Source organism: Rhipicephalus sanguineus, chromosome 7 (genome assembly GCF_013339695.2).
Source record: "Rhipicephalus sanguineus isolate Rsan-2018 chromosome 7, BIME_Rsan_1.4, whole genome shotgun sequence".
NCBI classification, from domain to species: Eukaryota; Metazoa; Arthropoda; class Arachnida; order Ixodida; family Ixodidae; genus Rhipicephalus; species Rhipicephalus sanguineus.
This window is the reverse complement of record NC_051182.1, coordinates 31,361,040-31,373,996: the sequence shown is the minus strand read 5'-3', so window position 1 is coordinate 31,373,996 and position 12,957 is coordinate 31,361,040. Positions and strand designations below refer to the sequence as shown.

General features: G+C 45.8%; 1 protein-coding gene across 1 annotated transcript in view; it reads right to left on the bottom strand.

Annotated features, from left to right (window-relative positions):
* Positions 1-5,051: 5,051 nt before the first annotated feature.
* The window catches only part of LOC119399358 (uncharacterized), a 30,873-nt gene continuing 22,967 nt past the window's right edge, over positions 5,052-12,957 (bottom strand). The window contains exons 8-10 of the mRNA XM_037666173.2: positions 7,650-7,685; positions 6,629-6,788; positions 5,052-5,415 (exon numbers count right to left, since the gene is read on the bottom strand). Coding sequence (XP_037522101.1) covers positions 5,408-5,415; positions 6,629-6,788; positions 7,650-7,685 — 204 coding nt within the window. The 3' untranslated portion in view covers positions 5,052-5,407. The remainder of the gene's footprint in view (positions 5,416-6,628; positions 6,789-7,649; positions 7,686-12,957) is intronic.

Genomic DNA, 12,957 nt, shown 5'->3' with positions numbered 1-12,957 from the left:
GACTGAGATGCCTCAGTTAGGATATTCATTATGTCGCATACCAAAGTAATCTATGCGGTTCCTTGCTTCATGTAATTGCTGATTGGATGAAGTGCTGGTTTGGAGTCGCAAAATAATTTCCATTTCGCGGGACTCTGCTGTACAATGTAGCGGGCAGCTTGTCAGACGCCGCTCATCTCAGCCACAGTAGATGTCCGATGCGCTATCTTGAAGCGTTTCGTGATGCCCATGTGAGGTACCGTGAAAGCTGCTGCTGAGGAGTTCTGCATGACAAAGCCATTAGCAAAAATATGCCCCATATATCCATACAGGTAGGCAATGTGCGATAAAGCGAAATGCTTAAGTCCAGTGGTTGGTATTTTCGACTTCTTTGTTATCCCAGGGATCGGCTTAGGCATCGTCCCGAGAGGTATTCCGGGTTTCGCTTGTGGTACATAATTCGAGGGCAGCAGATCTTGCTGCGACATCATAGCTTCCTTGTATGCAGCATTGGGCCGTGTGTTAATAACGTCTATCAGTGGATAGTCTCGATGCCAATAACCTGTACTCGCAGTGACTCGTGTTGAAGATAACGCGAGCTGGACAAGCACGTGCTTCTGCAATAGCGCCATTAGTAGAAGCACATCGAGGTACTCCTAGGAAAATTCCGAGAGCGGGAGCCTGAACACCCTCGAGTGTACGGACAGCAGAAGTGCAAACACAAGAAAGAACATAAGCACTTTAGCGGAGGTATCTAACAAAAAGTGTCTGGTATAGCTGTAGTAGGGATGATTTCAATGATCCCCACGATTTTGCAGGCGTATGGCGAATGACCTGGACAAAGTTGTCTAGTTTTTTTCTTAGTGCAGAGATGTGATTCGACCAAGATAAATCACGCTCGATGATAACTCCGAGAAACTTGTGGTGAGTTACCGAAGATATGACGTTCCCATGAATCACTACAGGGTAGCAAGCCATGGACTTTCTCGTGAATGCCAGGGTTGCACTTTTTGTCGGTGAGAGTTGCAGTCCGCGGATATTGAGGTATGTGGACGTTATCAATACCGCACGTTGTGAGTCCGTTTGTACTTGCAAATGCGTTAGACTCGTGGTCCAAATGCAGATATCATCTACGTATACAGTGATCGAGGTTTTGCCTCCTAACTTTTAAACTAAGCGAACAAGTACGATATTAAATAACGTTGGGCTGATGACTCCACCTTGAGGCACGCCCCGATAGACGCGATGGTTGTTTGTATCACCGTCTACACTTTTCATGAATATTGTTCATTCTTGAAGATAGCTGGCTATCCACTGATGCATACGGCCGCCAATACAACAGTCTTCAAGAGCATTCAGAATCGCGTCATGCAGAACATTGTCGAATGCACCCTTGATGTCAGGGAAGACTGCAGCCGTCAATCGGTGGCGCCGTTTCCGATGTTCAACGGTCGTTACTAAATCGATCACACTGTCGATTGATGATCTTTCCTTCCGAAAGCCAGTAATCGCGTCTGGATATATCCTTTGCTTCTCCGGAAACCATTCTAAGCTCAACAGAACCATTCGTTCAATGAATTTTTCTACACAACTTGCAAGTGCCACAGGTCTGTAGGAAAGCGGATCACGGGGAGAATTGCCTGGTTTCAGCAATGCCACGATCTTGCTTGTTTTCCAATGTGCCGGCACAGTTTCAGATGTCCAAGAAAGGTTGTACAAGGATAGAAGTTCTTCGGTTGCTCGAGGGCCAAGATGGCGCAGGGTAGAATAGGTGGTGCCATCAGGCCCAGGCGCACAGGGGCGTTGTGAAATTGAAATCGCCGCACGCAGCTCCTGCAGCGTGAAAGGAAGATCGAGACGGGCGTCTGCTGTAGGGGGTGCGCATCGAAGCAGTGGAACGACTGTTGTTGCAGAGCCAGATGTGTTCAGGCAGAATTCTTCCACGATTTGCTTCTCGCTGTATGACCTGGTGATGGCCAATGCGCGGTAGGGACGTAGTAGCCGAGGAGAACATGGTAGAACTTGTACAACGTGTCATGTCTTAGACAATGATTTTCGTGGGTCCATTGTGGTGCAAAATGTCTTCCAGTCTTGGCCGACAAAATGTATTTGTCGGCCAAGCTTTTCTAAATACCTCTGAATTTTCTTTTGCACATTGCGGGAGGTCCTCAGGTCTAAGATTGATCTTGTTCGCCTGTGTTTGCGTTCAGATGGAGGACGAACTGCCCGCAGCTCTTCATACGCTGCATCAACAGGCTTCCTGGAATTAGATGTGACGACACGTGTTGTTGTCTGCATTGCTGTGGCAGTTCATTCGTCAATCTCTATCGGAGAAACTATAGAACCACACGACTTTTGTGCAGAGAACCGTGCTCTGCGAGCTTATTGTCTCCCCGTGATGTTCCCTTATTGACATGTATTTTTTGTAGTTGTTGAAGTTTTATTCAGTTTTTATTGCGCATATATATGTTTATACGTATGCAGTGCAGAACACTGGTCCTATAGAGAAGCACTGTTTTGGAGCCTCTCATAATGTCACAAAAGATAATTATAGTATACAGGACCACAAAAACAAAATATTGATAACATTAGTGGCTCATTAGTGGCATTAATGGCAGTTAATACATAGACAGTTAAACTATTTACAAAAACACCGATGCACGACAGAAACTATCTTCAAAGTACGCGCGCAGGTTCGTGCGCCATCCAAGAGGGCAACGACACGCTGATAAAACATGAATAGGCCGCGATAACAGGTGTCTTCGCCGCAAGCTATCGCATCATCGCATCATATAGGATAGTGTGTCGCTAATGAATGATGTTTGTGCTGTCTCGTCCTCCTCCTGTGTCCTTGTTTGCACGCCCACACTCTTTCGGGATGCATGACTGTTGTCGGTACAGGGAAGAAGTGGAGCGCCTCTCGAGGGAAAAAGGCATTCCCGATCTCAGACGAGCAACGCTGCGCTCATCTTTTGTTTGCTTGCCGGGCACAAGTTAGCCTACAGCAGGTAGTTGTTTCTACACTGTCTGAACTATTAGTTACCATATTATAATACAACAACAGTGCGAAAAATATAATTCGTTAGCCCAGAACGACAAAGCAACGAGTTAAGGTTGTCTCTCAAATCAGATAAAATTATGTCATTCGTGAGAAATGAAAGCTGATGTTTAAATACCTTAGAGAAAGAGGATATGCTTGTTATTATAAGGCGAGAATTTCCACAGTTCGATTGAAACAAAGCTGCCTACTAGAGAGTTATATTTAGCTCGGGTCATGGAATGTCAAGAAATTTATACATAGAGAACAAGGCGTAAAATTTGAGATAATACTTGTTATTATTTTTTTTTTGCTCAAGGGAAAATGTGAGAAAGCTATAGTTGAACAACTCAGTATGCAAGTATGCAGATGTTTAGTTTTATTGGACTAGCAATATCGAGCTTTTTTCAGTTCACTGCACAGATCTGGAACATGACATCGTCGGCTACTGCAAGTCAGAATACGAATGGCTAATTTATTTTAGTACATTTTGCGCAGAACAAATGTCACTGTGACCGGGGATGACCCCAGAATGTGATACAGTAATTTAGACGACTGCTCATGAACGCGTAGCCTAATGTGATCAAACTACTAAAATGAAGTTGGCATCTAGTTTCTCTTCTTGCGTTTCACTGACAAAATATGTCCGAGTGCCCCCACGGATATTTTTTACTGACAGAAATAAGATTGGGCTACCTTATTCTATTCCTATCTCTTGCCATTACCGATAAAATTGGATGTAAATAACAAGTTTCGTATTTGTTACTTACAAATTCAATCTTCGTTGACCGGTATAATAGAGTTTTCCTGAGTTGTCGGGCTACGAACAGAACTCACGAGGCAATTAACTGATGTTGATTATCTGGAAAATATAGGTGTCATTCAAGGTACTAGTGTAACTTCCATTATTTCGTTAGCAGCTATGGTTCGTTAGAACCTAAGAATAACTGTAAGCTCCGCCCACAGCTGACACTGTCTCACCCAGATAAAATTAGCATAGATACCCCGTCAAATTGCACTTGCCCATTTCCGTGACGTCAAGCACCTTTCGCGTATTTTAGGTAGGTGGTTACGTTAAACCCCAACAATTATTGTTATGGAGTAGGTGGCTTTCCAATACAGACGCATGTTCGTGTTGCGGGTTCACGGTCCAAAACTTGAACTTCCTGGCAAATTTCACCAAAGATTTAGACATCACTGCTCAGTGAAACGTAATATTTTGAGCAGGGACAACGAACTTTTCATTATTAATACGTGTAGTTGTTACATTACCAGCGAGAAAGCACTTACGGTTACTACCATAGGCGCGCGCAGGGTTCCCCATCAGGGGGGGCAAAGGTTCATCGCAGCGCCCCCCACCCTACTAAGTCAATGTATGGGGCAGATGTTGCGCCCCCCCCACGTCTTAGGTGACTAGAAGAGTCAATGTACGGGGCAGATTTTGCGCCCCCCTCTTAGGTGATTAGGGGGGACGCCCCCCCCCCCCCCCCTGTTCGCACGCCTATGGTTACTACGAAAACCGCCTAGCCTGACTCCCTTTCAGATGAATTTCGGGCGCGCCGCATTTCTGGGTGTGGAGATTGTACTTATTCCTGTAGGTTGTAACCGACTGTAGGCAGTCAATTCCAAAAGAACGTCCACATAATCTATCATAAGGCGTGGCTCGTTTGCAGCCGCGAATTGAAGGTGGGTGGGAACTGCGGAAAGAGAAGGTAAGGACGGCGGCGGTGACCTTGATAATGGTGGCGTTGATAAAGATACACGTGGACGTGCTGCGCACGCTCATGTTCTAAATTTGTCATGTGTTGGTTGGGAACGAGGTATTCGTTAGAAATAAAAATGCGTTGGAAGTTAGCGCTTGTCCGTGATTGTTGTCTTCCATCTAAAAGTTTTTGCGCTTAATATTATTGAGTAGGGAAAAATAGAGTAATTAATGTCGATCTTACCAAAAGAGTGATGAAAGAAACGGAACGGCCGAAGCCAGCGAAGGTTCGGGGCTGCCCCCAAGGATGCAAAGGAGTGCCCGCTTCCGCCGTGTGAGTTGTAATAGTAAGACTTTATTTCGGGTAGGTTTGAAGAGGTGGAGGCTCCCCGGATGGGGTCCATGGCTGGGTGGGCTACTCCTTCCAGGAATCCATTGGCAGTAAACGGAGAAATAATACACTCGGAACTGAGGTGCTTGCACATAATGTTTATCTCTCTCGACACTTACAATTCTAGGCACACTTTTGCCTCTTCACTTGGAATTATATGATTTAGAAGATTGTATGCACTTTTTCCGCTGCAAAGCGAAATTCCTTGTTCCTACGACGACTGGCACTGGCTCCAAATGTAAGCACCCAATTTGAATATTATTTCCTTCGTGACGGCTTGTCCCAATGTGCACTTCATTTACGAACCTGGAAAGAAAGTAAATAGTAAGTTATTCAAGTTGATGCATCTCGTCACACTTATTTTCAGAATTTATTTGGTTTCTCAAGTCGCAATGACACATATTATGGCCGCTTGAGCAAGTGAAATTTGAACGTGTCAAAGCGCTGCAGATACTATTTTGCATACCTTTAGTGGCTATGTTCACTGCATGATAGACAGTTGGTTAAAGTTCATCTCAAGCAGATCTTTAAAAGGACAGCCGCTGTCCTGGTTCAGTACAATCGACTTAGAATAGAAGGAAGAGGAAAGAGAAGAAAACCCTAGCAAGGGTTCAATGAAGGGAAAGAAAAACGTGTTGAGTGGTTGCAGCAAAAACTTAGACGCACGGACAAAGAAAAGAAACACGAAGACACTGAGGAGTGCCTTCGTGTTTCTTTCCTTCGCCTGTGCGTATAATTTTTGCTGCAACCACTCAATATGTAAGATCAACAAGTAGCCCACTTGCAAACCTATATATATATATAAAAAAAACATTCGAGAAAGGGTTCGGTGACGGGGCAAGGAGCGCGAAAATGCTTTCGTCTTGATGTCTCTTAGGAAGCGCCTAAAGCAAATGGAAACATTTTTGCGGCCTCTGTGTTTACTACCAAATACCGCATGCGTTAAACGCATGAGTTTTCCGGCAGGCCATTGGACTGCTCGCCACAGCAATCAATACACGACATTCCCTACATCACGCGGCGCGGACAGTAGCGGTCCGCTCACTCTCTGCTCACGTGGTGTCCTGGGCATCACGGAGCACACGGGGCCAGTGTTTTATAAGCCGGCGGTGCCTGCAGCAAATGGAGAGTCGGCAACGGGTCATTCCTACAAGATCATATGCGTCAGGCCTTCGCTCCGCTAGGGCCAGTTGACCGTCCAGTTTGCGAAAGTGACTGCCGCTGCCATCATGCCTGTTACTTCTACTGTGGGCTAAAGTTCTAATGTCGCGCAGTGCGTCTCGTTTTTAGGTTTGAGATAATAAGTGACTATTAGTTAATTATTCATTAGTTTACATGCTTACGGCTCCCGCTCGTGCTCGCTCCTGGTGAGGACTACTCCCCAACCAAACGAAGAAGTGAAGTCGCTTTAAACCATATATCTGCGGCCGCGATCGTCTTTTTATAACGAATGTTTACTGGAATACATTTGCACAGAATTCAGTGAAACCAACTGCGCGAGGCAGGAGCACCAGCTCACATTGTATCGACGAACTGATGGTTGTGGCGAGGCCTCCTAAGGTGATCTTCAGCAGGAAGTTGGCATTCGCAGCAGCTCCACTCAGTAGTTCCACCACGGCGCAGGCAAGGCCGTTAAGAACGCCTTCGGAAGAAGTCTCAAGCAGATTGTTCAGCACGCACTGTACAGTGTAGCACGCAGTGTTTACCATTAGAAGGACATTTCTTTCCCCTTCACATTTGAGCAGTACAAGAGGCGGTGTTAAATTTAAACTGGTCGGATAACGAGAACAAAGTTAAACGACCGAATGTCACCGCCATCCTACATTTTTACACACCAGTAATTTAAAATGTCGGGATTAACTGATGTCGCAGAAAGCCTTGCACTTAGCGGTTCTACGGAGCTTTGAGGGACTCTATAACCACCTTCCTAGGGTGACGACCTATATATAAGAGCTGCTGTTTCTTTACGCGCAGTAATAACTAATGTTCTATAACAAAACTCTTTCTGTTAATATTGCGTGCTTCTAGCCTGAGCCTGTACTGTTGCCTTTCGTAATGCTTTTCAACTTTGAGGGTATCAATAAACAACTAAATGGAATGATATCATGGCAGCAGAGATGTGGACTTATTTTGTGTTCAAGGCTGGCTCGAACTTTAGCAGTAACCTTCGCAGCGTGTTCAACAAAAATCATCTGGTTTTAATTCAGCGGAAGTTTAAACGAAGTCGAGCATTTACTGAAATAGACTGTTCTTATGAAGAGTTCAGCATGGTAATGAAATGAGACAGAATGGTGTCTCGCGTCAATATGCTCTTAATGTTGTGTTCAACAAGCTCTACAGCGTCTGTGGTAACTGCGAAATTGTGGCGCAAGGTATTCCTACATCCGCACACTGACGAGCTACTTATTATCAATGTATCAGGAGTCATGGGACCGCATAGTTCCACTAATCTTCAGTTACATGGGGGAATTTGGAATGTTCTGTTTTATAACATTATTCACTGCATACCAGACTACGTATATATGTATCTAATGGCTTACCACAACGGCTTCCACGAGCTTCAATAGAACAGTGTCCTGAAAAGAAAAAAAAAGCAGCAGTGATGCGTGGTTATTAAAACTCGCAAAAACATAACGACAATGCCGACCAATGTGAAAACAGTATCTATCTTCATACAGCGTCCGCAAGCTAGATTTTTGTGTTAATTAGAAAAGTATGAAATACGAAGCACTCTATCGCAAGAGTCCCGACGATACCATTAGACACGTTGCTAGAATCACCTATATAGGTATAAAAGGACCCATAATCTGAGCAATATATGGTGGGCTACATTAACTGCGGAGCTTAAGAATTTTAAGCTCGCTTTAGTTAAGTTGTAGCGCAATGAAAGTTTCATATTTGCGTCTATGTATTTGCTGCACAATGTTAACTAATCTCCCGTAAGTAGCGTGACATCTCGAGCGATTTTTCAATGACTATAATAGAAATCGGAACACTACAGCACATCGCATGGTTTCCCATATGCTGAAGCCAACCGTTTATGGACTCAAGGTGCATTACTCGCAGAAACGCCCTCTCAGAAAGGACAAACTCCATTTATGGGCTATTTTGCAGACAGGTTCATTCTTCGGCCGGTTTCACGCGCTAGCTACCGGCGGTGACCGGCCATCTCAGACGGGACGGGAACGGGGATGCATGGACTTCAAGGATCCATTAATATCATTCCACGAGATCACCTCAGCTCACAAACTAGGGCGCAGGCTCTTCCCCCCTCCACACCCTAAATTGAATAAAGCGCAAGCGGTCACACTACGACAACTACAGACAAAAACGTACATCACTCCAGCCATGCTAAGCAGAATCGATCCAGACTTTTCACCTCACTGTCAGCACTGTAATCACGAGCACTGCAATTTCGAACACATGCTGTGGCTGTGCCCCTTTAATTCGGGGTCACGATTATCGGACAAAACCTCCTGGGAGGCTGCCATGCGCAGCATGGAACTCAACAAACAACTCCTGGCAGTCCAGAGGGCCCGGGACATCGCCGAGAGGCTCCAGCTTCCGGCACCTTCCTGGGTGGAGCCGCCTGGGTGAGCTAGCGGGACCTCCAGTCGCGTTCAGCTTATGCCACTTTTGGACCACAATAAAGTTCTGACTCACTCACTCGGCCGGTTTCATTAGTAGTGGCGTTGTAAGGCCTATACTGAAGTAGAAATCACAATTATATTCCTAGCTCGCGCAGTAATGCACGTAAGTTTCAGAATGCTTCTTTCTGCTAAATGCTCCAATCTTTTCGTTGCCATGAGTGAATGATGATCCCTTTATGTCTTACTTACGTTCGCTCATCTACAAATCTGTCTCCGATACCACCCTGACTACTTTTAGCCCCACCTGTCTGAAAATTATGTATACGGTGCGGAGCAAACGCTATTCGTTGTTTTGCAGTATACGTAACTGTGGGAGCTAACAAATATTCAAGCGAAGCTTTTATGGCCTCACAAGTGCTGGATGGGTTGTAGGTGTGACCGAAGGAAATAAAAACTTAGAGACGCTTGAGCTTCGCCTTGAACAGTAGAATGCGATAGCCTAATCGGGCCCCGTGCGCATCGCCTTCAAACTGCTAGCCTTCGGTTCTCGGTGCATGCCTCAACCACGCCGCAAAGATACGAACGACTGTGCCCTTACCATCGGCCGCTTCAAAGTATCCAAGAATGCCTACTGCAAGTACAGTTGTTGCGTTCCCACTACGCCATAATTATTACTTTTGCGAATCAGCGAAGCGCCCACTACGCGTCCGTAAAGCAACACGTGATCCTACGCAGCTGTTCACTTTGTTGAGGCTTTTGCTGCTGCTGATGATGATTAAATTCGTCTGAACGCTTTGTAATGGGTGGGCCTTTAAAACACGCACTCGTTGCGCAATTCACGTTTTCACGCTCGGCGCGATTCTACGCTTCTGGGACGCAACGTTGCATGCGTTAAGAAATAGCGTGGCTCTGTGATAGAACACCTGCTTGCCGCGCAGATGGCCTCGGTTTGATTCTCACTCGAACCCGAAGATTTTTATTATTAATTTTATTTGAACATTTCTCGATTATTCGGTCACGGACAAGATGATGATCTTTCGCTCACAACGAACGACGGCGTCACCGACGCCGGAATTTCTTCGGAACAAGCTCTTTAACCCTGCGCCTGCGAGCGCAAAGAAATGTGGCCCTCAAAGGTGCGCCGGTCACATGAGTATTTCTTGTATATATCTATAGGCTTAAGGCAAGTGGTCGGCCGGAGCCTTCACAGAGGACACAGAAGGAACGACAGCACAAATATTGCAACCTTTACTTCCGAAAGTCAGGCCACGACTGACGTTTCTCGCAACTGCCCAAGCCATGCGCAGAGGGCTGTTAGTCTTTGTCGTCTACGGCTCGGCCGCAGCCAGTGCTCCCAATATTGTATGCGCCGTTTTCGAATAACTGATGCTCTCTCATTGAACGGGTAACGTACTGGGCAAGCACTTGAGGAAGGAAGCAGATAAAGTCAGGAAAGAGCGCTGCCTTCCTTAAGTGCTTGCGCAGTACGCTGCTCGTTCAATGATATGAACCAACTGGCCTGCAAAAAGGCCTTATTGAGGCTCTCTCGATCGTGGTCTTGTCGGCGATTAGCCGTTTCTGATATGGCCATCTCATATTTTATCGAGGTCACCTGTCATTTCACGCAGCCACATTTCATTGTTGCATTTCATTGTTTCAGGCATGATCGTCGTTGTTGCCTGTACCAACAGAAGTGGTGGTCGGCTAAGCACGTGGACGAAGGTAAAATATGGGAAGGGCTTCCAATTTTTTTTCTGTGAACATTTTCTACCTCATTCCCGGTACCTTAATATAGAAGTCACATTTATCTTCTCACAAAAGTTAGCGCACCCACCCAATGCTGTTATGCTTTAGATGAATTGTCACTGGCAGCGTCTCTAATATTTGCGTTTTCGTCGAGGCGTTACAGCCGTATACATGCGATCACTGGAGGTTCAGTTAGACGAGGTGCGCTGTTGTAAGTTGCATGAAAGTAAAGAGGCCAGAGTACGTTAATGAAGGAAAGAAGATGACTTTTAAGGGCTCGTTTTTGTTAGACACAATATTAATGAGAACTAACAGACATTAATGCCAAAGGATGTACAAGGGACGTTATTCGTTGCAATTGGGATATAAATGTGAGGAAAGTAAAGTGGACGAAAAGATAACGCCACCGGCAGGGACCGAACCTGCGACCTTCGAATAACGCGTCCGATGCTCTACCACTGAGCTACGGCGGCGGTCATCCTCTCGTCCACTTTATAGGGTATATATGTGCATTTAAACCTAGGAGTGTTAGTGCCAGTCGCAGCCATAGCGGCGAGTGTGGAACACTTTTTCTGCCTTTTTGGGGTCACGTAGCACGTGATAGCGTCCGATGCTCAGTGGTAGAGCATCGGACCCGTTATTCGAAGGTTGCAGGTTCGGTCCCTGCCGGCGGCGTTATCTTTTCGTCCACTTTACTTTCTTCACACTTTATCCTAACTACAACGAATAACGTCCCCTGTACATTCTTTGGCATTATTGTCTGTTAGTTCTCATTAATACAGAGTACGTTAAGTAACTCATAATTCGTGATTACGGGTGAGAAACAGAGCTAAAAAGACGGGACAAGAAAGGACACGAGACGACGGCGCTGACTAACAACCAAATGTGCTTTATTCCTTCAGTCAGCATAAATATACTTCACCACTAACGTAATGAAAATACAGAAAACTCAGCCTGCGCAGAGGCAGTAGGGCGATCAACGAGACATGAATTCTATCTCCTTCGGAAGGAGGGAAATCGAGGGGAAGCTTACACATGCCTCGCCGCTATTGTAGATGTGATAAGCTTCTGAAATGAGGCGCGCGCGCTCGTCGTGGTATTTTGACAAGAAAGTGGTATCGTTAAAAGATGGATGGCAACCGCAACTGTTGCAGTGAAGAGATAACTGACTATCTGTAGCTTGTTTTTGAACCTTGTTCAAATGCTCGCGCATGCGGTCATTAGCGCACCGCCCCGTTTGCCCGACATAGTAACGCCCGCAAGAAAGTGGAATCTTGTATACAACTTCTTGACAACATTCAACAAACTTCTGCCTGTGCTTCTTAGTGCATCTTCTTCTCTTCTCTTCTTCTCGGTTGACTTGCTGGCACAGGCTACCAAGCTTATTTCGGGCAGAAAACAACAGCCTAACGCCTGCCCTGCTGACAACTTTCTTGAGATTGTGCGCGACTTTGTGCACGTACGGAATAACCGCAACAGTTTGCTTCGAGTTTGTCTCGGATTGCACAGCAGCTGAGCGCTTGTTTTTAAAGCCTGCTACGAGGCTTTCGGCAATGTTAGTCAAAAGCGTTGCTGGAAAACCTGCGAGCTTCAGGCGTGCTACTTGTGAAAGAAAACTTGCTTCAACTAGGTGGTCACAGGACCTGTCTAGCGCCGCCTTCATGGAAGCTCTTGCAATTCCGCGTTTTACAATCTTCGAGTGCGCAGAGGAAAAAGGGAGAAGGCTCTTTTGAGATCTGGGCGCATAACTCCAACATAAATGGCTATTTGAGAACGAGAGTTCCAAGTCTAAGAAGCGCAGTTTGCTGTCTGAGGGATGCTCAGTGGTAAGTTCAAAAGAACTTAATTCCGTGAGGAACACGTCAAAAATTGTAGCAGCAGCAGGCTGCGCGTCAGAAGGGTTAGTGCTGTAAAAGATTAAAAAGTCATCCACGTATCGCATCACCTTAACCGTTATTCGCGGTTATTCCGTACGTGCACAAAGTCGCGCACAATCTCAAGAAAGTTGTCAGCAGGGCAGGCGTTAGGCTGTTGTTTTCTGCCCGAAATAAGCTTGGTAGCCTGTGCCAGCAAGTCAACCGAGAAGAAGAGAAGAAAAGAAGATGCACTAAGAAGCACAGGCAGAAGTTTGTTGAATGTTGTCAAGAAGTTGTATACAAGATTCCACTTTCTTGCGGGCGTTACTATGTCGGGCAAACGGGGCGGTGCGCTAATGACCGCATGCGCGAGCATTTGAACAAGGTTCAAAAACAAGCTACAGATAGTCAGTTATCTCTTCACTGTAACAGTTGCGGTTGCCATCCATCTTTTAACGATACCACTTTCTTGTCAAAATACCACGACGAGCGCGCGCGCCTCATTTCAGAAGCTTATCACATCTACAATAGCGGCGAGGCATGTGTAAGCTTCCCCTCGATTTCCCTCCTTCCGAAGGAGATAGAATTCATGTCTCGTTGATCGCCCTACTGCCTCTGCGCAGGCTGAGTTTTCTGTATTTTCATTACGTTAGTGG